The 25,548-nt window shown below is 42.2% G+C and overlaps 2 protein-coding genes and 1 long non-coding RNA gene across 5 annotated transcripts; 2 read left to right on the forward strand and 1 right to left on the reverse strand.

Annotated features, from left to right (window-relative positions):
* The first annotated feature begins 439 nt into the window (after positions 1-439).
* Positions 440-3,323, forward strand: LOC107304941. Of its 3 annotated transcripts, none has more exons than XR_001551001.2 (3): positions 440-623; positions 2,694-2,863; positions 2,992-3,323. It is a non-coding gene; the product is annotated as an uncharacterized LOC107304941 (long non-coding RNA). The 3 variants fall into 3 exon arrangements; XR_001551002.2 differs by having other exon boundaries at positions 2,689-2,863; positions 2,980-3,267; XR_001551000.2 differs by having other exon boundaries at positions 2,980-3,267.
* On the reverse strand, positions 1,147-4,219 carry LOC102722330 (serine/threonine-protein kinase RIPK-like). Its single transcript, XM_040527725.1, has 4 exons — positions 3,519-4,219; positions 3,264-3,399; positions 2,704-2,840; positions 1,147-2,117 (listed from the first exon to the last, which is right to left on the reverse strand). The coding sequence occupies exons 1-4, from the start codon at positions 3,927-3,929 to the stop codon at positions 1,416-1,418; spliced, it is 1,386 nt and encodes a 461-aa protein (XP_040383659.1). The 5' UTR covers positions 3,930-4,219; the 3' UTR covers positions 1,147-1,415.
* Positions 4,220-20,292: 16,073 nt separating this feature from the next.
* LOC102702127 (oryzain gamma chain) lies at positions 20,293-24,128 on the forward strand. Its single transcript, XM_006660600.3, has 8 exons — positions 20,293-20,574; positions 20,687-20,808; positions 20,889-21,007; positions 21,677-21,750; positions 22,927-23,191; positions 23,280-23,411; positions 23,542-23,677; positions 23,771-24,128. The coding sequence occupies exons 1-8, from the start codon at positions 20,375-20,377 to the stop codon at positions 23,806-23,808; spliced, it is 1,086 nt and encodes a 361-aa protein (XP_006660663.1). The 5' UTR covers positions 20,293-20,374; the 3' UTR covers positions 23,809-24,128.
* The last annotated feature ends 1,420 nt before the right edge of the window (positions 24,129-25,548 follow it).

Raw genomic sequence — 25,548 nt, forward strand, 5'->3', positions numbered from 1 at the left:
CCCGCTAACGAGTTAGAGAGAGTAGAGAGTAGGGGGCGATTTTGCAAACAACTCTATGTAAGTGGATAAAACATCTATTATGAGAGTGTTAAGGGGCACCTGTAAAATCGATGGTCATCCTCTCTCAAGCGCTCAAACACTTACCATGGCTGCTATCAGACATTTGCCACGTTAGACATATTCCGAGCCAGTGAACGTTTTATATATATCATCCATTGTCTATATGTTGGGTCTAGTTTTATTTTTTTTAAACACAAATATTTTTTGTTAATTAAAATAAAAAATCTTATTTGCACCGTTGCTTCACCACGTCGACCGGAAAATTCGGCCCGTCCACGATGCTAGGCCCATATGTGGGCCGAAAGTATGAGGCCCAAATCCTCGGACCCTACATCCAGGCCCGCCATGGAGATCCCCAGGCTTTCTCCACCGTCTCCGTCGAAAACGCCGCGGGGCTCTCTCCTCCTCGATCTGCGACGGCTAATCGGCGATGGCGCCGGCGAGTAGCTGGCGATCGCGCCGCGTGCCCGCTCTCCGGCGCTCCACTTGAGTCCTGCCTCTCCGCGTCCTTCCAGTTCCAGGACGAGCACCTGAAGGGTGTCCCGGCTGTCTCTACAACGAAGGTGACCGATTTCCCCCCCCCCCCCCCCTGCTGCTGATATTACCGATCTGTTGATGACTAGAAGTTTCGAAAAAATTAAGAATTCTTGACTGAACCGGTTGTACGGTTCACTGTGGATAACGAACAATGTAGATAACGAGGCACAAAAAAAGAACAATGTAGATAACGAACAGTCTGTTCTTCAGATAAATGATAAATGTTGCTGTAATGGTGTGATTAATTTGTTGATGTGTCTGACTGAGTTAGCTAGCTGAGCTTATCTGATGATGGGAATCATCCGATAATGGCGTGTGAGGCCGTCATTAACCCACTCATCCGCATCAACTGTAAACAGTGAAAGTGTCTTAATCAAATAAAAGAGCTTTTGACGGTGTCAATTTCATCACATGTTAGATGTTACTGCATCTTTTTGCTGTCTTTCTTTTATATTTTTCGGATTCTCAGTTCCACTTGAAAGCACTTGCTAATACAAACCGAAAACGAAAAGGAGCAAAAATAATAAATAAATAAATAAAAGATGCATGGGACACCCTTCTAACTAGACCATTTCATTTGATTGCGTACAACATCCAATAAACCTTGCAAATCCAAGCCTAACTTTTCATCACACTACTTTTGCATTCCTGTATTATCTTACACCCACCCACTATCACCATCAATTAAAAAAAGAAAATCTAAAAGAAGACAACACCAAAAACTAAACCAAACCAATGTGGCATTCTGCCACACCCTCACCAGCATATGTACATGCATGACCTTTTTGCTCCTACTCTGCTGCTCCACAGCTCTACTCCTATGCCCCCCTCTCCTTGTTGCAGCTCGCCGTCCTCCGGTGCCGTCGCAGCGAGCCGGTGTACCCTCCTCCGATGACACCATCACGGTCATGCAGCACAATGCCGGCGTGGATCGCCGAGTCCGGGTACTTCTGCCGGTGCCTGTCCTGGTGGTTCTGGTGGGCGATTTTCCTCTCCTCAACCTCAACCTTCATGTCCACTTTCATGTTGACCACCTTTTCGTCCTCCACAACGACGGTGAAGACGAATGGGCCAACCGGGAAGAAGTCTTCCATGGTGAGCACGGGCTCAAGGGCCTTGACAACCTCCCTCATTGTGGGCCTGGACTTCGGGTTCTCACTCAGACACTTGTATGCCACCAATGCCGCCACCTCAGCACCCTTGCATGAGTACTGGCACTCGAGGGCTGGGTCCATAACCTTGTACAGTTTGTCGGCCCACTTGAGGTACGGCCTAGCCCAATCCACCAGGCTCTGCTCCCTAGGGCGTCGAGAACGGTCCACCGATTTCCGCCCCGACAGAAGCTCTAGCAGAACCACTCCAAAACTATACACATCGCTCTTGGCGGTTAAATGTCCGGTCATGATGTACTCGGGGGCTGCATACCCGTGCGTCCCCATGACACGTGTCGTCACATGCGTTGCGTCGCCCTGGGGCCCATCCTTTGCAAGCCCAAAGTCGGATAGCTTGGTATTGAAATCCTGAAAACACACAAGTTGAGATTTAGTTAGGTGAACGGAAGTAGGATATCAAGATATATTTGCAAATCCATTTCGTGTATTAATAATCTGTGGGCTACTTGGGTGAGGTTGATAGTGATGGCTAGATATTTTTGATTAGGTGGATGACGTCAGGGCAGGATAGCTGAGATTTCTGAAGTTTGGCATGCATCTTCCAAGTTTCCAATCAGCCAGATCAAGGCTTTTGCCATAACGAACTGGGCCACAGCGAAGTTCAGAAACGTGTGGCGCAGCTGGATATTTTGCATGGTCATTGGGATGATTAAAACCTCGACCCAAAAATCAAGTCATTTTTGGTGAAAATTGTTTGCGGCAGAGCCTGCAATTTGGGGCCCCCAAACTTTTAGTAATTTCGCACTCATTTCAGAAGTGGCGTGTGCTGTTTGACTGACCCCATTTGTTGGCAACTGAATTTACTGTTCCCAAATGAAAGGGACATTTCAGAAACCGTGTCACCTCTGGACATCGTGGTGTTTGAACTGCATTTGCTAACAGCAGCACATTGGAGCTGAACTAAGCCTGAACTCTGAAGTGTAGGGTGGCTCACCAAGTCGAGCAAGATATTGGACGCCTTGAAGTCGCGGTAGATCACCGGCGGGTCGGCGTCGTGGAGGAAGGCGAGGCCTTTCGCCGCGCCGAGGGCAATCTTCATCCTTGTCATCCATGGAAGAGAACCATTGACAGCTGCAGGAGATCAGATGTTTCAGGTCAGTTTCTTCCCCCCACATTGTGCAACAAGCTGCTATTGATAACTTGTTTTTTAATGACAGAATGTGACCAATGTATGCAACCACCTAATAAAAAAATATGATTTTTTTTGGAGGTCACATAACAGCTCACCTAGAGACCTTGACTTTGAGAAAAGGGGAAAAAAAGATAGGAAGTAAAGGCAAGCAGGGACAGGAACAGCTCATCGTATATGGACGACCATATGTCTCCCATACGTGCTCAAATTTCTAAAATTCCGTGTCTCTCTTTCTTTATTTATGGAAAGGTGGAGAATTGCGTAATCGTTTTTTAACCTTTTGGTCACAAAAAAACCACCAATTTTACCCTCAAATCGACCAAATCAACCTGATTGATTCTTGTTGGAGACAAAGGACTCACTTTTGAAGAGATGCTTCTCCAAGCTTTCGCCGCTCATGTACTCGTACACCAGCATCCGGTGCTCGTCCTCGTAGCAGTAACCGATCAATTTCACCAGGTTCTTGTGCCTCAGCTGCCCCAGGAAGAACACCTCGGCCTACAGGGACACCACCAGATCAGCAATTGGTTAGTTGAATAATCCCAATTAATCACGCAAAAGCATTGGATTGATCGAGCTGATGCATTGCCCGAGAACACCCTGTTCCCCGCACTCACCAGCCACTCCTTGTGGCCTTGCGTGCCGCAGTCCAGGTCGAGGTACTTGACGGCGACGTCCTGCGCGGCGAGGCCCGGGCGGAGGCCGTCGTCGACGGCGCCCTTGTAGACGGGGCCGAACCCGCCGCAGCCGAGGTAGTTGGCGCGCGAGAAGCTGCCCGTCGCGGCGCGGAGCTCGGCGTACGTGAAGGCGTACAGGTTCGAGCCGGACAGCGTCAGGGACAGGTCCTCCGGCGAGAGCGTCCCCGACGAGCTGAGGCTCGTGAACGACATCCTCGACGACGACCTCGGGCTGTCCCCCCTCCGCGCGATCCTCCGGCGCCGCGGCGCGGAGTCGCCGTCCTCGTCGTTGTGGACGGCGGCGGCGCCGCCGCCGCAGCACATGAAAGACCTCCAAGATTGCGCGGCCATGGCAATGAACTCAAGAAAACCCGAGAGAGAAAGGGGAGATCGGAACCAAGAAATGTGGCTAGGATCCGCGACCGGCAGCTCGAGCAGAGGAGCTCAGGGAGAGAGAGAGATGGAAAGTGGGGAGGAGGAGGTGGAGAGCCTTGAGGAGGGAAAGCTGGAGCGCGGGGGCCTTTATAAAAGTGTGGGCGACGCCATGGCTGCCGCACGGGCGGATTGCGGTTCGCGGCAAAAACCGCGGGTTGATGTGATAGCCGCAAACAGGGGAAGTCGGGGGAGACAAGCAACAAGGCAATACTGCTGCTCTACTAGAATAGAGGGTTGTTTGGTTTGGCAGGGGTGGCAATGCCTCACCCAGGTTGTTTTGTTTACATATTTTGATCAAATTGACCAAAACTTTTAAAACCATGGAACTATAGGACTGAGGGCTTATCCAAGCTCTGAATGGATCTCTCTGCTATTATAGTATTACACTATTACTTGATGAAACTGGTTTTTTTTTTATATATAGGGAATCATAATTCATGGTAACTTGGGTACATTTATTTCAAAGCAAATAGGTAATGGAAAGATGAGAAATAAATAGTGTTACTTCGTAGAATATAGATAACCATATGAGAGTTAGTTAGGTTCATTCCATAGAAACCGCCGCGCCGTGATATCTTATCAGCGGTCGTGCCTAGTATCTGTCGTGGATTCGTTCGATAGGTGAACGGTCGGTACGAGTAATTTTATGGTTAAAATGAATCCTTTCGTGCAATGGACTGATGACCGTTGCTGATGGATGGCATCGATAACTTAAATACCAAAAAGATTGTTCTTATTTTGTTACCGGTGGTTTTCACAACGACATCAGCCGTGGATTTGATCGGGTCCTGGGTAAAGGCACCTTTATTTGGTTAATCAAGTAGCTTTATGGTTAACCATCCATACGTCCTACGAGACTCCAACTTTTGGTGCTTGTCGCTTGGTGTGCATAACCGCATATGATACTCTCCAACTTGCCTTGGTGGATACTAACCGAGGTGGCTTATAAGTTAAAAACGAGATAAGTGGGGCCATGTCCAACAAGACGATGACACATGGCGATGTAGTGTTAACATCACAGCAGTCTCACAAGCAATCTCAGTCACCCATTACCCTTCAGTTACAGAATGGTCCAAGGCTAATCCCTAGGTGAATTTAGGTGGCTAATTAGCTAACTAGAAGCTAGGACAAGTACTACTAATAGCTCTTGTTTGTTGCCTAATACGAGTTGCAGGGCAAAGGAATTTGATTCCTGAAGATCTTCGGCTCCTTTCCCATGGGCTTCAGCCAAAAGAATTGCCACTGCAAGTACACTTGTATAAGTCCACGTGCGGTTTATATGTAGATCTATGACTCTTGTCATCTGGTTACATGCTACTGCTATGTCTGTTCCAAAATATAAATATTTCTAAGTTATTTAGCATAAACCAAGAAAATATTAGAAGATTTTTTTTATCTCTTCAATGGTTAATTTTTAAATTTTGAATTGATTAAATTTCTTTCGTAAACACATGATCCATTGGCATAGTTGAAGTCAGAGGAAACATTACACAAATATTTATATTATGATATAAAATTTAAATTTTAGAAATGATTATGTTTTGGGACGGACGAGTTACTTCGATAGAACCTGAAGCTTCTGCTTTGGTTGCTTCCAAGATCTTTCTAATTTTCAATCCTTCACTGAATGAAAGGGACCGAAAATTGTTGTTCATCTGTTCTGTTCCCAGAGACATTGCATCTGAATGCCCGTACCGTATCTGAACTACTACCCCACAAACAAATTGTCTGATGGGATTAGGCCAGACGAAGGAGAACATCCTGTCGATTGCTACAGAGACAATTACTAAATTACGATGACATCCCAAACAGTCTGTGTGTTTAGGTGTCGGAGCTGTCTTGTCCGTCCATTGATCAATTCAAATTACTTTTTTCTCCAAGATCTTCAGGCGGTTGCATCCTTACACGTCTGCAAGTGAAGAAGTGTTCCCATCGGACTAGACTATTCTAATCGGTGCTGTCCTCTTCCTGATACAGAGGATTAATTAGTTTATTCCTGAAACTTCTTGGGGAAAACTGAAGGAAACGGGACAGAAACCACAAGGGTTTTCTTGCCCAGGTGATGAAAGAAACATCCTGACGTGTAATTCAGTCTCTTGGCTGCACAACTCATCTGGTTGGCTCGTAATTAAATAGACATGATTATCACCGTGAGGTTGAGATCATGTCCTGAAGGATTGGATCGTATGTTGTTCGATCGTGTCATTTACTCATTTATGTGTATCCAATTCTAGATGCTTCTAGATCGTTTTGCATCGCCAAGTGAGTCCTCTCTAGCAAGAGCGTAGCTAGGGGTGATTTAGGTGGGCTTATATATGATTCTAATTGTAAATAAGTAAATAAAGACATGTATATACCATTTTTAAATTTATATTATCTTTTAATTAAAATTACTCATTTATGATTTACATTGTTTAAAAATTCTGACGCGTAATATACACAGCTCTCTAGCAACGACGTAATAGGGGATGTGATTTGTCTTTTTAAGGTTTATCTTGCTAACTTATTTTGTACATTAGCCGCATATTTATTTGTATGTTTTCTGAGAACCAAAGACACGGAGGGAACCTATTTATTTTGTTTTATCGATTTTTTTATCCTTTTATAGGTAGGTTTACGTCTGTTCCCTCGCTTAATATAACTGGATGCTTCGTCTACTCCCTCCATTTGAAAAAAACATTTTCCTACCTCACATAAACCAATACAAAATCATAAAAGCTAAATGTATTTTACTTTTCAAAACTTTGTAGAAATGGTTTCCTACTTTTTTAAATCCTAGAACTATCTCTCGCTCTACTAAACTTTACTTAAAAAAGAGTTTACAGAACAAAGAAGAAGATAAAAAAAACAGACTTTTCGGGACAAAGGAGTACTAAGTTATCCCATCAGACATCGTGCAAATTAATGGATGACAGTTCAGGTTTTGCCTTTTTTTTTTCCGTTGCAACAACAGTAAAGCTCTGCATAACACGCGTTGGTTGCACTCCTCCGCTCCCAAAGATTCTGATACCCACGATCACCACGCCCGCTGGACTCTGAGGTTTCGTTTCATGGGACAGGATTTCTTGATGGATTTGTACGTCACCTTTTGCTGTCACCAACAATGGATATGATGGGTGGACGCACCGTCCAAACGGAACAACACAAAAAACGGTGACGCCCTGACACCGATCCAGGATCCAGGAGGAAAGGGCATCCAACAAACCCCCCCCCCCCCCCCCCCCCCCCCAAATAATGCAGACGAGGCAGCAAACAATTCAACCCTTCCCGGAGACGCACGACCAGCCCGCGCCGTGCACTGCGCTCGCGCCACGTCCACACGCGCACCTGGAACGCGGCCGGCCGTCCATCCAGCCGGGACACCGAACGATCCACCGAATCGCCCAACCGAGAGAGGCAACGATCGCAGCGACACCGGCCGCCGCGCCGACGAGAGCGAGCGGGGCCTCGACTGCCCGAGTCAACTACTGTGTCGCGTGGCGCGCGTACGGTGCGCGACGACAACGTTGTACGCGGTTCGTCGGCTCGGCCGTCGCTGCCACCGCCCCCGCGCGAGCGAGCGAACGTGGCCGCGCGGGCCGTGAGGCGAGCGAACGAGTCGGGGGGGGGGGGGGGGGGGGCAGGCAGAACACGTGTTGGGCCGCTAGCTCCTAAAAGGGCAAGGCAAAAACACAGCATCCGCGCGCGGCGGCGGCAACAGGTGTGAGTGAGGGCGCGAGATCCTCGACCGCGGGGTTGCGAGCGGAGCGGTGTCTCTCTCGGGTCGGTGGATGGACGCATGTGATGCCATCGGCGCCGAAACGGCGGGCATCGATCCGTGGCGTCTCGCTGTTAGGCGAGGCGAGGTTGGCCTCCGTGGCGGCATTCCCGTCGAGATCGAGTCCCGTCGCGCAGGTGGATCGGGGTTTCGGCGATGTCGGTCGTCGTCGCTGTCGGGGTCGGGGGCCGCGTGCGTTCGTGCGATCGATCGCATGGTGAACGTGCAGGTGGCCGGTGCGCGTACACAAATACTGGCGCAGATTTTGCTCGTGGGTTTAAGCCACGTTCGTGCGATGGATCGCATGGTGAACGTGCAGGTGGGTGCACGCGCACAAATACTGTCGCAGATTTTGCGCGTGGGTTTAGGCTGTGTTCGCAGCGAACTGTTGCAAAAACTGATTAGCAACACGAAAAGCGATAAAAGTAATTAGTATATGATTAATTAAGTATTACTTATTAAAATTTGAAAAATAGATTTATTTGATCTTCTAAAATAATTCCTATATAAAAAGTTTTCGTCCGAAATATATTATGATTTAGTAGTTTGAAAAGCGTGCTAACGAAAAACGATGAGCAATTCATCTCAACAAGCTCAATTGAACGCAGCCTTAAGCCACGTTCCAGTTGTTCGTTTATGTTTTTCGAGCTACCGAAATAATGTGCTTTTTGGAAATAATTTTGTTTAAAATAAATAGTTCATCTTTTATTTATTTAATATTTATTACCTCTGTCCAATCCCATGATAAGTATAACCATGGTTTGAATTTAAACTACAAGTCTATATTTATTATGGAACGTAGATAATATTATTTGAGCAATTTTACATTCTTTGAGAAGGTATAAGAGGTACCAAAATTTCAGTATAAAATTTTGGTACCTCTTGATACCTAAGTACTAGAAGGTACCAAATTTTACACTAAAATTTTGGTACATCTCAGTGTCTACTTATAGAATTGCTCATATTATTTACTTGTCTGGTTTCACGTGCCGTTGGTAAGCTTAATTTATCCTTTGAGATTTGAGCACTGCTCTAGTGCACAAGGTTCAAAATTTTGAACGATTTTGCTAGAAATAATTTGAAATGAAGAGAAACTTTCAAAGTTAGGCGTCCAAATCCTGAATGGGTCCACAGGTAAATCCGAAATTAAACAACTCAATTCTTTTAGAAATTTCAAACCGTGGTGCAGTAGTGCTGTATGGTTCGCCTGGTGGATGCATCAGGGATGAGGCACCTGGACGTACGTGCACGGTTGTTGCTAGGCGATGACCGACACGATTTTCTCTCTTTTGAACCATTTTGCTCGGACTTTCTTATGCACATGTTTTTCCAGCGGATACCGAGAGCCGACTCCTTCACGAAATCATCATCGGTTTATTTAATTTTTCCTGAACGATCATCATCAGCTAATTAATTAATTAGCAACGTATTTTTTCCACGCATGGTCCATTTCTGACGTTGGGTGAACCGAGATCGAAGTCATCAAACCAATGTGGTGGACAAACTTGCAGCTACCTCTGTACCGCGATATGTACTGCACGTCTGCCTGTCCATTAATCCTCCAAGTTGTTGATCAGTTCATCACGGGTTCAGAGACCTCACAGTCAGTCAGTCAGTCGGTCACACTTCAAATTAACGAGGGTCATCTTTTTGGTTAAAAAAAATCAAACGGTATATTTATAAATTAAAAATAAGTTATGAATAAAAATTTTATATCATATTTATAGCGATCTAAAAGCTAAATCTAAGAAGTAAACTGTACTTAAAAAAAACTTAAAATCAACATCAAACTTAATATTAAAAATTTAAATTTTGGTTTATAAACATAAGCAAAAGACAAAAGATGGGCGAACATTATCGCTTATATCAAACTCGTCGCCGTCGTCCTTACTAATTTCTGTCAGTCTCTTCGAGATTATCGATACATAATATCCAAAAAAAAAACCATATATGTACAGTGTATCCTAAGTTCCTAACCCAAATATCTTGGATATCTTTTTCATTCCCATTCATTTATTGGGTTATTACTGGCCATGCCTTGCTGTTAGGTAATCGATCGACTTCAATTCCTCGCAAATTGTTCTCAAAAAAATTCCTCGCAAATCATCGTCAAGTTGTCCATCCTGATCAGGACTGAACTTATTCCCAATCTGAGGTGATACGTGAATCAGGAGAACTTCCCAGAGTGGTAATATTCAGCACAGTTTACGTACGTACGTGCCATCCAATATTCGAGAGGCTGAACGATGGATACTTCTCTCTAATCTGCAGGTCAATCTTATCTTACGCGTAACTATGTAAGTATACGGTTGTACGTCTGGATAACGTCTTTGTCGCGTCAGATTGGCCACTGAAATATCTATATCTCTGGACCAAATAAATCGCCGTGGGGATCGATCTCTTCCATGGCGTGAAATTCGAGTCTTTTTGAGTAGTAGTGGATTATTATTAAGAAAATAACTGAAAGAGAGTACGTACTGCGTGTGTGCAAACTTCGTTGAGTTTTTCTTGGGGAGGGTAATTAAATCGACATCAAATGTTTACGACACGATGGCATCACCAGTTCATCATCCTGAAAATAATTTTTACGGGTAATTAGGATAAGTACAACACTCTAGACAGTTGCTGTCTATTTATAACACAGAGACAGCTAAACAGACAGTTTATACCATGGTCGTCTGTTTGATCGTCTATAGACAAATTAATTCATAAATCATGGTGATCCAATACACAATTTGATCATTGTAGCCATTTTATTGCATACATCAGTTCACTCCAATGGAAGATGCCCACACGCGCTCGTGCGTAGCAAATCCTTGCCGCCGTCGACGAACAACATCGCCTCCGTACAACGCGCGCTGGTCTCGTCGTATCGCGTGGGAGCACGCGCTCTTGCCGTAGATGGATGAGACGACGGCAGCGTTCTCTCTCCTCAATTAATCCCTTCCACATCAGCTGATTTTCCTCGGTTAAACGCGAGTCGATGACAGCCGGCTCGCCGCTGTACATGCCCTTAGCAGGAGCAGTGCAGGAAAAAAAAACGGTACGGAGACTTCACATGTATCGTATGCGTGATGCGTTCACCACCTTGAAGTTCTTGACCCGCCGTCTTCTAACTTGCCTGCGCACGTAAGATGGATGTTACCAGAGGCTAAAAAAAGAAAAGAGAAAGAGAGAGGATTAAGAAATCCATTTCACTAAGGCCGTCTACTTCTTCTAGAGATCAAGAGATGCATTATGTATGCGTTATTTGCCTTTCTGCTTATATATGCAGCGTTTTATTTCGGTTTTTGTTAACAACTGGGTGATGTCTGGATGCATTATGTATGCATTGCGTTGCTGCCTTGTAGGCTGATACGTTGACAAAAAGAGGCATTAGCCCATGTCTTCTGATGGAGAGTTGACTAAAAACATTCCCAGGAATACATCAGCCCCCATAATAAAACTAATCGATTTGGGGTGTTAATTGCAGCTGATATCATATCAGGATGAACTGTGTTTCTGAACATGTGCTCACGTACTCGGTACTCTTTACCCGGTTTCAAGTTGGATTAGGCGGTTTTGATTCTTTCTCATCTAGCTAGTGCATTTTGTTTAAGATATCTAGCCAAGCAAGTACGTGCATGCAGCATACGTTTTTTTTTCTGATTGGAAGTTTATTATAGTTTTAGCAGCATATGCATCACTGTCAACCGACCATCAGCTAGATACCTCATATAATAGACAGATTTTTTTGTTTGCCCGGCGAAATAGACAGATATTTTGTTTTCCTACCAACTACGGTGACGTGTTCTTGCTGACTGGCCCTCCAAATGGCTTCTTGAGATGCAAGAACTTAGAATATAAAATATTTTCAGACTTTTATGTTCATCAAAGTGTGCACTACTACTCTTTGCATCTGCAGTGCTCATGAAATCACTCGCACGTATGTATGCACATCATAACAGGCGTTGTTCTGTTCTGCTTGACGGAGGCATCAGTAAATGAGCACGTTTTCTGAATATATGAATGCACTGATTTTTTTACAAAAGAAAATTATATATATATTTCTTTTAATACTGTTTGAAATTATTTTTATAAAAGCAAGTTATTTGTATTGAGGAGTGTTTCTAGTAATCTAGCATGGGCCCCCACTGCCCTGTTAAAATTATAAGAGTCCCCACCAAGTATTCTTTAAAATTTTATGTCAAAATATTAATGGAAAAGGGACTAAAGCTCTACATAGTCTCAGATCCCTCCAACCTCATCCGCTAAATCCGTCAGTGTCCATAGTGGCTGTGTTCGCAAGTGACCAAAGAGTAAAACTTTTACTTCGTTTTTAGCACGCACGTTTTCTAAACTGGAGTTATTTTTGTAAAATAATTATAAGAAAGTTGTTTAAAAAATTTAGATTAATTTATTTGATTAATCTATTTTTCAAATTTATAAAAGTTAATACGTAATTAATCATGTACTAATGACTTTCCTTGTGTTACATGATTTGATTTGACTACCGGTAGCTGTTAACTTCGAACGCAGCCACTGTACTCTACTCTGGAACAATTATCAGACCATTCAGCTATTTAGCACAAAAAGAACAACCATATGTGTTCCGTGTTACACACTCACAACAGCATATACAGGCAAGCATCCTTGCTCGAAACGAAACGAAACGAAACGAGCTAATTAATCGCGTTGCTTTCTCGATCGTAAAATTTTGCACGTTTGGCACGGTGGTGGTGGTGACATGACACGAGACCCATAAATTGAAAAGGCAAGCGATATATCAAGGAGGGATTGAACCCTGCTGCTACCATCACGCTTTCATAATCTCCTCTATCACTCCTAAATCACCCCCAGCTCTGATTGGAGTGAGCCATCCAAATGGTTCCTTCTTCAGTTCAGATAAGGATGGACATGGAGGTAATTTAGGTTAGTTTTAATTCAATAAAATGAACTAAGTTTTACCCAAAAATATTTAATTCATTTAGTTAAGCTACAGTCGAATCATGGCATCCCTAAGCTCAAAGGATCTTTCTTTAGGACAGAACAAGTGAACAACCACAGAAATGTGAAATCAGTGCGCACAAAAGATGCACGGCCACTTGGCCAGCACAGGGTCTCTTTTTTATCACACCTTTTTAATCAGAGACTAATCAGCCAACAGAGTGGTGATGCTTTCTTGTCGATTTTATCACGTGCTCATGATGCAAACCGTACTTTATGTGGCTAATTAATTAACCCTGGAAGAACCAGCTTAAGCTCAGGATATTTTGGTAGTAGTAGTACTACTACGAGAGCTTCAGGTGCGTGCAGTGCAGTTGAGCTACCAGATGGTATTGCATATAAAAAAGTATATCCGGTTCAAGAACCATTTTTTTAGTCAGCTCGGAAGAACACGCGACGAATACAAAAGTTTTTTTACTGTAGTTCGCAACGAAAAACCACAGCAGATCGCCCGTCCCGTTGTGAACTGACCAAGTTGGATTCCCAAAAAAAGAACTGACCAAGTTGCAGTCGTAGCCTTTGCAGGTAGATGGATGGATGGATGGATGGATGGATATGCGTCTCCTGCGCCCAAGTTGCCAAAGAAAACTGAAAAAAAATCCGAGGTCGTCTCTGTCCCTGAGCAGTTTGACGGCTCGATTCGCACGCGCCGCTGGTTGCCATCGGAGGCGTGCGCCGATGGGGCAGCGGCGAGGCGACGACGGCGTGACACCATGCTGAGTTTACCCCCAGGTCATCCTTCACCTACGCCGGCCGCCTTGCTGCAGGAGCTCGGATAGCGAATTGCATCTTGCTTGCTTTGATTATTATTATTTTTTGTAGCGGATTAGTGGAGCATAAATAACCAAGTGGGCAAATGGAGCGTGCAAGTCAGAGCTGATTAAGAGGAGCTCGAAACTCCTTGGCAAATTCAGCCGTCGTGCTAGTAGTAGTATCATCCAAACCTGTCAGTTTAAACGTTGTCACTGTTGATTCATCTCTTCCTCCTGTGCAGGTTAGTCAGAATTAAATGTTACCGCTGCCTGCTGATTAATTCATCTCTTCTCGATTGCGTCTTCTTCCTACTGAATACGAGAGAGGCTATGACACTGATGATTTGATCATCAGGAAGTCAGTCAGTCGGTCAGTCACCGTGCTGTGATGAGTAGTAGCACAAATGATGCATGGATCGTTTGGCAAAAAAACTTCATGAATGAAACCCAGTGATGAAGGATTACGCGAGTTCTGAAGATAGAATGACGCCGATCAATCGCACAGTCTGGACAAGGAGAACACGAAACTGATGACATTTCACAAAAACGCATACTTTAGCAACCTATGGACTGGACTTTCACGGTCAATCTTTTGTCCGTTCTGAACTCTGGAGCAGCAGTATTAGGTCGGTGAGACGAAAACGATGGAAACCTCAAACCTTTGCATCTCGCACGCCCGTAAAAAACTCAAACGGATACGTGGATCATGAAAGGGATCGGCAAGGTTTTCGATTCAGAGAGCGGCTGAAATTCTTTGGCTTCTGATTTTTTTTACTCTTTTTTTTTGCAAAGATGATTCTTATTTTCATTTTGTTTTGACATCTTACATGGAGTCAAGGAGCACAAGTTCAGAGCATGGGTAGAAAAGAAATGATCTCGCACATGGGAAATGCGAGAGGTATGCAATGAGCATCATCATATTCATGACTCGTTAAGCTTAATTAGGAGCGTGACTTATGTGCTTACATGATGCTTATGGATGAACAGACGAAACGAGCTACCGGCAGTTCACACACAGGGTGTGTGTCGAACCAGAAGTTAGCATTATAACCTGGAGAAACTAACTACTTTGGCAACCTAACCTATCTGCAAGGACATGGACCACAAATAAAGAACACGATGCAACCAGACATACACAGGAAGGGGTGATTGTATTTCTTCTTTATGACGGTATATTTACAAACGAAAAATAATTTATAAATAAAACTTATATATATATATATATATATATATATATATATATATATTCTTAGCGATCTAAAAACTAAGATTGAAAAATAAACTTTGATAAAAAACTTCAAAATCAACTTTAAATTTAAGATTAAAAATTTAAATTTTGGCTTATAAACATGAAAAGAAACAAAAAAGATGGGGTGGAATACTCCCTCCAATTTTAACAACAAAACAGGGTCTCTAAAACTGACTTTCACTACTAATTTCAATAACAATATATATACGCACACACGTCAACAAACATATTATTGGATTGAAGTAACTTTCAAGATCAATTCTTTATGCTTCTAAAGTGAATATTTTCAATTTATTAAGTTAAAATTCTAAAAAAAGGGACCAAGTCCTAAACAACAAGAATTATATGGAAGTACAAATTCGCAAACAGTGTTGCAATCCCGAATGTGCAAAAGGCCAACGGGCCACACTGGCGGGCCTCACAAGTAGCAATAGTAGTTGGGCCGTAATGGACTAGGCCCACCTAGACTTCGGCTGGGCCTCAGCAGAATGCAGTGAGAGGATTTTCATTGTCGGTCCAATTTCTGCAGCGAGTCTAATACGGACCTTCCGTGCTATGTTTCAAATTGCGATAGGGGCTGAGACGTGTGTTTCAGTATCTGCGTTGTGCCCATAAAACCGTCAAATTTCAAGTTTGAAAACTAAGATTTCTTCTTCATCATTACGTGGACTATTATTTTTTTCCTAGAATTTACAGCCCAGCCCTACATGAAATCGTAGAGATGCATGAGTATCAGGGGCGGATCTAGCATTAGGGCAGCAGGGGCTCGAACCTCCGCTATCCCCATTAAAGCCATTGGAGCATCACCAAGACACCCTCTAAAATTTTATGGCAATAATAGATAGAAATCGGGTTAAACCTCTATCTAACTTGTTCATATCATCTAATCTTATTGGCTAGATCCGCCACTAATGAGTAATGTGCTCCCGTAATTTGGTGGCAAAATGACAACTATGGGACACAGTAGTCTTGCCTCCCATAGGTTAAATGTTTTGATGCTATAAAATCTAAGTAAAAAAGTACAGATGTGTGGACCATCTTACTAGGTCTTGTGAAATTACAAGCAGTTCTATAAAACTTGGAGAAACCTGAGTTTAAATCCGATATGGAATGAAAGTAGGTGTCATCATTCTTAGGCCGCATTTTTCGCCCCTAGTAGCTAACTTATTCACTCTCGTTTTCTGTGCGATAAGGCCTTACTCGAGTCCTGAGAAGTTACCCCCTGTTAGCAGCTATTAGGGCTAGTTGCGCTGAAGTAGTGCAATTTTGTTATGTGTATTTTTCTCCGTTGTATTGGACAATTTCTTGATTTACCAACATATACAAAATGAAAGGAGATGCTGTTCCTAGTACTGGAGTTCTCTAAATTTATTGACATATTAAAATATTTTAAGAAATAAGGGCCTTTTGAACGGAGGTTTGGGGGCGTATATGTCGCGTGTCAAACAAGTAATGCCATTAACCTATGGTTACTTGAAAAGTGTTAGCTATTATAAATTTAAAAAATTATATTTACTTGATTTATAAAGAAACTTATTATAGAATATCTTTTAAAAAAATATAACATGAAAATTAGAAAGAAAATCAAGTGATTTTTTTAAAAATATTTCTTTTATCTATGAGTCTACGCAAATACATCACCATCAGTCGTATGGTTATTTTATAATACACACAATAACAGATTTGCCATAGGGACAGGGGTCTGTAGCCTCCACTATAGATTCTAATACCATAGACTCCTTAGGCCTCCACCAAATTATCTACCATAGGTTTATGGAAATAGAGGTTAAAAGCTAAAGTTTTTTCTAAACGTGCAGCCCGCACTATTACTTTCTTCTAGTTCGATCCATAAATTCACAAGTAGTACTGCAGTATAGGAGAGAGTAGCTTTGGAATCGAACGGTGCCTAAGGTTGTTGTTTCAGATCAAACTCGAGGGGTCGATGCCATTAGCCGCTGCCGGTCGCCATCTCGTGCGTAAGCGAACAACATTATCGTCTTGTCCTGCATATGATACTTAGGCGCAAGGGCGGAAGTAGAAATTTTCTAAGCCTAGAGGTCAACGATGAAATTTTTGCTTTTTTGATAAATTTTAACTAAAATTTAATATTTTTGCAATGCATTTTTTCAACCAGGCGTAGGACTCAAGCCCAAACTGCCCTACGCCTGGATCCGCCCCTGCTTAGGCGTTCTTCCCTTCTCACGAAAAACACGCATCGATTTTTTATTTCTTGCAAATAAATAGGGTCGATGCTGACACTCCGATGGCAACCTTTTGCTTTGAAAGCGTCTCTGTTTCTGCATCTAGATATATGAGCTCTTGTTATTGCAGTCATCGTCACTACATGCCAGTTGGTTAATTTCCTAATCCTTGGTGAGTTTCCAGACTGATGCTATGTTGCACGTTGCACTCGAAAAATATCTCTGTCCTGATCGAACTCTCTGAATATTGAGCCGAGCAATTCAGGCTCCAGCCTGAGGTCCTGAAGCTCCTGTCCCGTGGAATATTCACCGAAAGCATCTGAATCTCTCTTCCCGTCTTCTCGGGAGGAAATACAATGAGCCTTTGAGGTAAATTAATTAACTAGTAGCAGCAACTAACAACACAGTTCGGGACACGGCTCTATTACATTACTCATTCTTTTTCTTATTTGACACCGTTAAATATTTTATTCAATTTTTTTACAATAATAAGTTACGCTCAAAGTGTCTCAAATAAATTAAATCATAACAAAATAATTAATAATTATGTATTTTTTAAAATATGACGAATGATCAAACATATATTCAGAAAGAAATGTCGTTAAATAAAAAAGAGTAAGGGAAGTACTACATATAGATAGTGACTGATGTGTGGACCAATAGCAATAAGTCTCAACATGGAAGTGAGATATACCAAGGAGGTTCATACTTTCCATACTCTTGAACTACATGATTTTATTTTTGGCAAAATAACAACTCTCTGTATGTAAATTTTCTGAAACTTTTTCAAATCAAATTTTCAATTTTATAATACTTATTAGTTCGTTTGTACCCTTAAAAAATATCATAATTTATTCAGTTATTAGCCATACATTTATTAATCACAAAATAGCAGATCCTTTGTACCAATCTAATGCGATAGTGCACGGCTTGGTACTAAATTTTGATCAAATTTACTGTTTGACATCTGAATTTGACAAAAACAAACATTCAAAATTTCAACTGAAAATTGATTTCGGGCCTGTCAAAATGTCGAATAACCATGAAAATCAAACCAATTGGCTTTGTGAACCCTAATGTGAGTATCAGTACGAGTATATTACATCCACATGCCAAGTAAAAACATCACTCAAGAGTATACAAGAGTATAGTTAGTTTCAGTGATCTAAAAATCAATGCTGAAAAATAAAATTTAGTGAAAAAATCCTAAAATCATCCATAAATTTAAGATTAAAAGTTTAAATTTTGGCTTATAAATATAAGTAGAAGCGAAAAGATATGGTGTGATTTTTTTTTTGCTTCCTAGCTCGATTTTTATTTATTTTTTTGGCTAAGTGGTTACTCTAGTTTGTTCTGAAGGACAGTGACACTTTTGCATCTGTTCTGAAGAGTGAAGAACGGCCACAAGCCAACAACAAAACCATACTGTCACCTACAAAACTTTTCAAAAACTTGCGAGAAAAGACGAAACTGCTGTGCATCCCATCCAATGAACCGTCGTCTGCAGGAATCAGGATCCATGCTGTCCACGTATTGCGCACCGGCCTCTTGGACACTTGCAGGAGTGAAGTGCCGGAGACGGAGCTCCATGCTGACCGCAGCCATTCCTGTGGGCCTTTTTGCTCTATCTCATCCTTATAAGCTAAAATTTAGATTTTTTAAACTCCAATTCAAATTTATTTTAAGTTTTTATACTAGTTTATTTTGTAGACTTTATTTTTAGTTTGCTAAAAACACATACTCCCTCCGTGTTTTTATATGACAGCGGTTGATTTTGATGTTCGTGTTTATTCTACTAAAAAATTATATAATTATTAATTATTTTATTATAATTTGATTTATATATAAAAACTTTAAGTATGAATTATAATTTTATATATTTGGATAAATTTTTTGAATAAGACGAACGGTTAAATGTAGATCTAAAAGTCAACGACGACGTCACGTAAATAAATCAAGGGAGTATTATCTTTGGCTTGTAAATAAGACGTTTAGCTTCTTTTTTTTTCAACGGGACTGGGGTTTCCAACCGTATCTCCATCTGCATCTGCTCAGCCAATCACGACGCCATGAGTCCCCGTCTCGCGTCAGCTCAGCTCAGCTCACAACGAAAATATCCAGAGCAGAGCGCCGCTAGTCTGCTACGCCGTGTTTGTCTCAGCCTCTACCGGTGGTGGCCAATCAGAGGCAGCAGAGCTCGACGGCGACCGCCGGAGTGTGCCCGTTTCGTTCGTCTCCATCTGCGGCGTCAACCATGGCGTCATGGGTTAATGGGGAGTTCGTCCCCCTGCAGATTTGGATGTTCAGCTGTAAAATATGACGAATAAGACTGGTTTTTTGTAGAGGGAAATGGAAAAGCAAAAGGGTTTAATGCAGGAGCATGACCTTCCAACAACAGTTTGTTTGTTTGTTTTTGTTGTTGTTTTGCTGTTTTGGTTTTCATAACAGATGGTTTCCAAAGTTCTTGATCAATTTTCCGGCAGATACTGTGCTTCTCTCATCCTCTGTTTCAAGAATTTCATTTCACCGGGGGTCGCTCCTACTTAGCACTTTTTAGTTGCAACTTTGCACACATGTTTTGTAGTGCAATCGTGATATGATTATTAAAGACCATATAGGCTTTGACCTAATGCTAATAATATGAATATACTGATGATAGATGGTGAAGCTGTAAAATCATACTAAAAATAAATTGGTTTGAACTAATCAGAATTTAAATAGCTAACTACTCTGTCTGTCCTAAAATATAATAGTTTGTAGAATTAAAAATTCATCTCTAAAATATAAAAATTCATCTTTTCATATCGCAACATATTTTCACCACTGTAGTTTTGCACCTAATTTCTCTTCTTAACCTATAATAATATTCCCAGCATGCTTAATATCCGTATTCGTATTCGATCTAGAACTTCATTTATGATGAAAGAGAGAGAGCAACAACTTCCTCGTTTCACTTATTCTTATCATAAATGAAACAACTTATTAACAATTAAAAATAAATTTATATAGAACTTTTATATACGTGATCTTAGTGATTTAAAAGTAAATGTTGTAAAATAAACTATGATAAAAAATTTCAAAATTAACTTTTGAAATTTTAAAATTTTAGATATTCTTATAAGCTGTTAGCCAACCAAGGAGGCTGTAGGTTCTTTTCAAAACCACAAAAAGGAAAAGCAATTGGGTATCTGTTCTAAAATATAAATATTTATGCATATAAATATTTAATCCGAACATAAAACATACAAAAATACTTGTATTTTGGTAAGGATGGGGCAAGTGATACCATTCTCAGTGGACAGCAAAGGCTGGGATGCTCTGTATATAAAACCCAGAGATCCATCCAAGCTCCTGCCCCCACTGTCCACTCCCCTACCAAAACCCGTTAAGAAAATATAGCCACGATCGCCGGCGGGATGGCCCACCGCCGCCTCCTCCTCCTCCTCGCCGCCGTCCTCGCCCTCACGGCCACCGCCGCCGTCGCCTCCTCCGACTTCGACGACTCCAACCCGATCCGCACCGTCACGGACCACGCCGCCTCCTCGCTCGAGTCGGCCGTCCTCGCCGCCCTCGGCCGCACCCGCGACGCCATCCGCTTCGCCCGCTTCGCCGTCAGGTCAGCTCCTGCTCCCTGTCCCTCCCACCGTCCGCTCTCCGCCGCCGCCGCCGGCCATTCGCGCTGACCACTCGGCTCGATCCCGTACGTCCGTCCCCACCCGCGCGCGCAGGCATGGCAAGAGGTACGACGACGCGGCGGAGGTGCGCCGGCGGTTCCGGATCTTCTCCGACAGCCTCGAGCTCGTCCGCTCCACCAACCGAAGAGGCCTCCCCTACCGCCTCGGCATCAACCGTAGGATCCCGAGCACCTTCCTAATCCGGACGGCCCGTTGCCGTGGCCTCACACCCCCCGTCGCGTGGCTGTGCCTGCAGGTTTCGCGGACATGAGCTGGGAGGAGTTCCAGGCGAGCCGGCTCGGCGCGGCGCAGAACTGCTCGGCGACGCTCGCCGGCAACCACCGGATGCGGGACGCCGCCGCTCTCCCGGAGACCGTAAGTACCAAGCTGTACGCTTCTTCGTCGTCTTCACCTGGTCGATCGATCGTCTCTCAGTTGTAACGTAGTAACGGTAGCCAGATTAGGTGGGGAATTGTTACTTGGCAAAATCCTTGCATCGCCATGCGTGATAGGTATGCGCGAGTTGGGCTCAGACAGAGTCTCTGATCTGAAACTCTGAACTTTGCAAGAGGCAGCAAGATTTGCTCATCGCTGTAGCGTACGTACGCTTGATTGGCCGGCCCTACCATGTGTTACTGTCAAGTCTGTCCTGGGGGCCTTCTATACCTCGACAAGAACAGTTTTTTTTTTTTTTGATAATAACCACTTAATTTCTTCTGTGACCTCTGCACATGATGTATAGTTACCGCGACGACAACGAGCCTGCTATGCCTGCCTGGTTTGCTGAAAGATGGAATTGTTCGATCTCTTTTTTCTTTTTTTTTCCGGGGGTTGTAATTGAACTGTAGTACAGCATTTCTCGCCGTATTATAGGTGCAATACTGATTTCTGACTGTATGGCATTCATACGCCGCAAGATTGTGGTCCTTTCATTGTGTTATGTCCTTACATGCTAATCGAGTAATCGGTCCCATAAAGTTGTGCATTTTGGATGTTTTAGCACGACGATGGAGGTTTTTGTTTAATTGTTTTGAGCTACTGCAGAAAGACTGGAGGGAGGATGGGATCGTCAGCCCCGTGAAAGACCAGGGCCACTGTGGCTCCTGCTGGACTTTCAGGTAACTACTCACAAATCAGCAACCGACTTTTTTGGATGGAAACTGTAGAACCTTTTGTGGTGCAAACTGTGTTAGTAGTGATTTTGCCATATCATCAACAATGAAAGTCGACAAAGAAAAGAGAGTCCTTGTTAATTTTCTAAATTATAACTTCTAAGCCTCTGCGCTAAGTCAGTAACTACGAGGGAGTTATGGTAAATCGTGTTAAATTAGCAAAAGGGTCTGGTTTCATAATTATCGAGCTGGGGTTAAAAAGCCTATGTTATCAGACAGGAAGTACCATTTTGTAGTCTGCTTGTCTGGCGTCAGGACTCGATGGCCTATGATCTTGAAAGTAATCACCAGGGTGGATGCACTTTTCAATTGTGATGCTTTTTTTTTCGTAAATAGTTTAAAATTACGTTGGATGTGGCCCAGGATGGAACTGACAGATCAATATGTCGGTCAAGCTGAGATTGCTACTAGTAGCTTTTAAGTACAGTAGTTGAGAACTGGAGATCATCACCACAGAAACGATTACAAAAATATTTGAAAATGTTAAGCATGGAATATAAAGTATTACACTCGTGGCCTGCAAGGAATTAAATAATGGAGCAACTGACTTTCTCTCTTTTTTCCCCCCCTGAAACCGGGCCAGCTTTGCTGTGTTGTATTAAAGAAGGGTAGCGTTTATGTACAGCTTGACCAAACGGTGAAAAAGGAAAAGTATGCAACTGAAATTATTGTCTACCTAGTCTTGCCAGCATAATCTTTTTCAGTTTCTCTTAATGGAGCCTTTCGTATGTCCTGTGTATTTACTTGTATCTTTCAATACCGTCAAATAAGCACATATAATGCAATTATTCAATACCGTCAAATAAGCACATATAATGCAATTATCGTACATATCTAATTTGTATTTTATTCTGTTTCTTTCCGTCCATTTGCCATATATTCTTATCAGCATTTAACACTACAAATGGTGGCAAATATGCTTTACCAACCAGCTGGCAAACCTATGAGAAAATGATCCCCTGGAATGTTGCTTCCTGTTGTAACTTTATATATTTGTGACCTTTATAGAAAAGATGTCCCATTTCCATAGCAGACAAAGAAGAAACAAAAAAGCTGGGGACGGTTGGTGTTCTGTTCTATAATCAGATCATTTCAGTTACCTTTAATTTTTTATCCTGGCAGCACTACTGGTTCTCTTGAGGCAGCATATACTCAGGCCACTGGGAAGCCCGTCTCTCTTTCTGAGCAGCAGCTGGTTGACTGTGCTGGTGCATACAATAATTTCGGGTGCAGCGGAGGCCTGCCATCTCAGGCCTTTGAGTACATCAAATACAATGGTGGCCTTGACACCGAAGAGTCTTACCCTTACACTGGTGTCAATGGCATCTGTCATTACAAGCCTGAAAACGTTGGAGTCAAGGTTTTGAACTCCGTTAACATCACCCTGGTAAGGAACCCCATTGTAAACTCTAATGGGCATATGTAGAATGAACTCTTCTTATTTATTGATTTTTTTTTGTTATTGTGGTGGTAAGGGTGCTGAGGATGAATTGAAGAATGCTGTTGGACTTGTTCGTCCAGTTAGTGTTGCCTTTCAGGTGATCGACGGTTTCAGGATGTACAAGAGTGGAGTTTACACAAGCGACCATTGTGGAACTACTCCTATGGTGAGTGTACAAGAGCTTTCGCTCATTTTCCAGTTTCATATTTTATTTGTTCATGTGTAGTTTTTCTTTCGTTTTTGGATCATTAACGTCCAGCCGTACCGTAAACTGTGAATTATTATGCTATCACTAGGATGTGAACCACGCTGTTGTGGCCGTTGGCTATGGTGTCGAAAACGGAGTTCCCTACTGGCTCATCAAGAACTCATGGGGCGCAGACTGGGGTGACAATGGTTACTTCAAGATGGAAATGGGCAAGAACATGTGCGGTAAGTATCCCACATGGACGTCCTCGCATAAAACGAACTGATATTTCACTTGTTCTGCTGGATATATACTGACTTTGAATGTACATCATGCAGGTGTTGCTACTTGTGCGTCCTACCCTGTTGTAGCATGAGTTGCCCATGTGCAAGCTCCATTTGCCGTCAATTTACTTGGCCTCGATAATATATTTTTCTGCCCAAGGATGAAGATGGGTATACAGCGACTGAAACTATTCTGTGAATATAAGATCATAAGGACAGGAATTAGCCCAGTCAAGTGCCTGTAACTTCTCCTGTATGATTGTGTAGGTAATCCAGCAATTGGGGTTTCAGAGTACTCATTATATGGCTCGATGGCTGTAACATTCTATTTAAGCGGCAGAGTGGTCTATTCATATCATATTTCATAGTGCAGCTACAAAATTGCGTGTCATGCGTACATTACTATGCTGTATATTTGTATTCTCTCTACTATAGCCCGGTCATTTTCTTGTGGATTTTGGATTTTCATCAGCACTATTTTCAAGTTATTAAACGATGTGCTTCCGCAAAAACTTTAAATATAGAAGTTCATTCGATCTTTCTACAACAATTTGTTAATTTTGCACTAATTAATTTAATGTTTATTTCCTTAAACAACCATCGCAAAATTAGATAATCTATACAAAATCTCAAAATCTCATGAGAGAAGAACACCACCTATTGGAAGTTCAGTCCTATATGCCGCATGATTATTGTTGTTCATGTGCAATTGTGGCTACTAAATTGAGTAATGTCAAAGTCATGGGTGAAGTCTGAGTTCAGGTACAATACTGTTTCTATATATCAGCCCCATCCCCTTTGTGCTATTGGACCCATGTATTAGTGAGCAGTACGCGGTACTGCAGAGGATCCCATTTGATCCATTCATATTTCATAGTGCAGCTACAAATTTGTGTGTCATGCGTATATTATTATGTTGTATACTTGTATTATCTCTACTATGGCCCGGCCCTTTTCTTGTGGATTTTGGATTTTCATCAGCACTACTTTCAAGCTATTAAACGATGTGCTTCCACAAAAACTCTCAATATATAAGTTCTTCATTCTATCGTTCCACAACAATTTGTTAATTTTGCACTAATTAATTTAATGTTTGTTTTCTTAAACAACCATCGCAAAATCAGATAATCTATACAAAATCTCAAAATCCCACGAGAGAAGAACACCACCTATTGGAAGTTCAGTCCTGTATGCCGCATGATTATTGTTGTTCATGTGCAATTGTGGCTACTAAATTAAGTAATATCAAAGTCATGGATGAAGTCTGAGGTCAGATCCTCTACAATATGGTTTCTACGTGTCAGCCCTATGTGCTATTGGACCTACGTATCAGCGAGCAATACTCGGTACTGCAGAGGATCATATTTGGTGAATTTTAGATTCTTCAAATAAATAGAGAAGAAAAACAAGAAGGAAAAAATGTAGAAATAAATATGAACTTTATTATTTTTTTTTGGGCAAGAGGAGTTGAGAGTTGAGATCTCCCATTTCTAGGTCTGAATCCTCTATGGTATTGTAGAGAAGCACTTTTCACGTAAGCGGAACAGTAAAATAATACCGTAAACAGTGATAAATCTCAGCCTTTTATTTAATTCCAATATGAACGAGATATCTCAAATGCATCTTACCTGAGTCCTCTCCGGTAGCTATATGCTATTGCGGAGGATCTCATTCCCCATCTCCATATATTAGAAATAGGTGGTTTTAATATCAAGTATATCTAGGCACCTAAATTTATACTTAAAATTTTTATTTCTCATCAAATCTTTGAGATATAAAGTATTTAGAGGTAAAATTAACGCTAAAAATTACAGTACAGCTCGGTAACTTTC

This window comes from Oryza brachyantha, chromosome 9, assembly GCF_000231095.2.
Source record: "Oryza brachyantha chromosome 9, ObraRS2, whole genome shotgun sequence".
NCBI classification, from domain to species: Eukaryota; Viridiplantae; Streptophyta; class Magnoliopsida; order Poales; family Poaceae; genus Oryza; species Oryza brachyantha.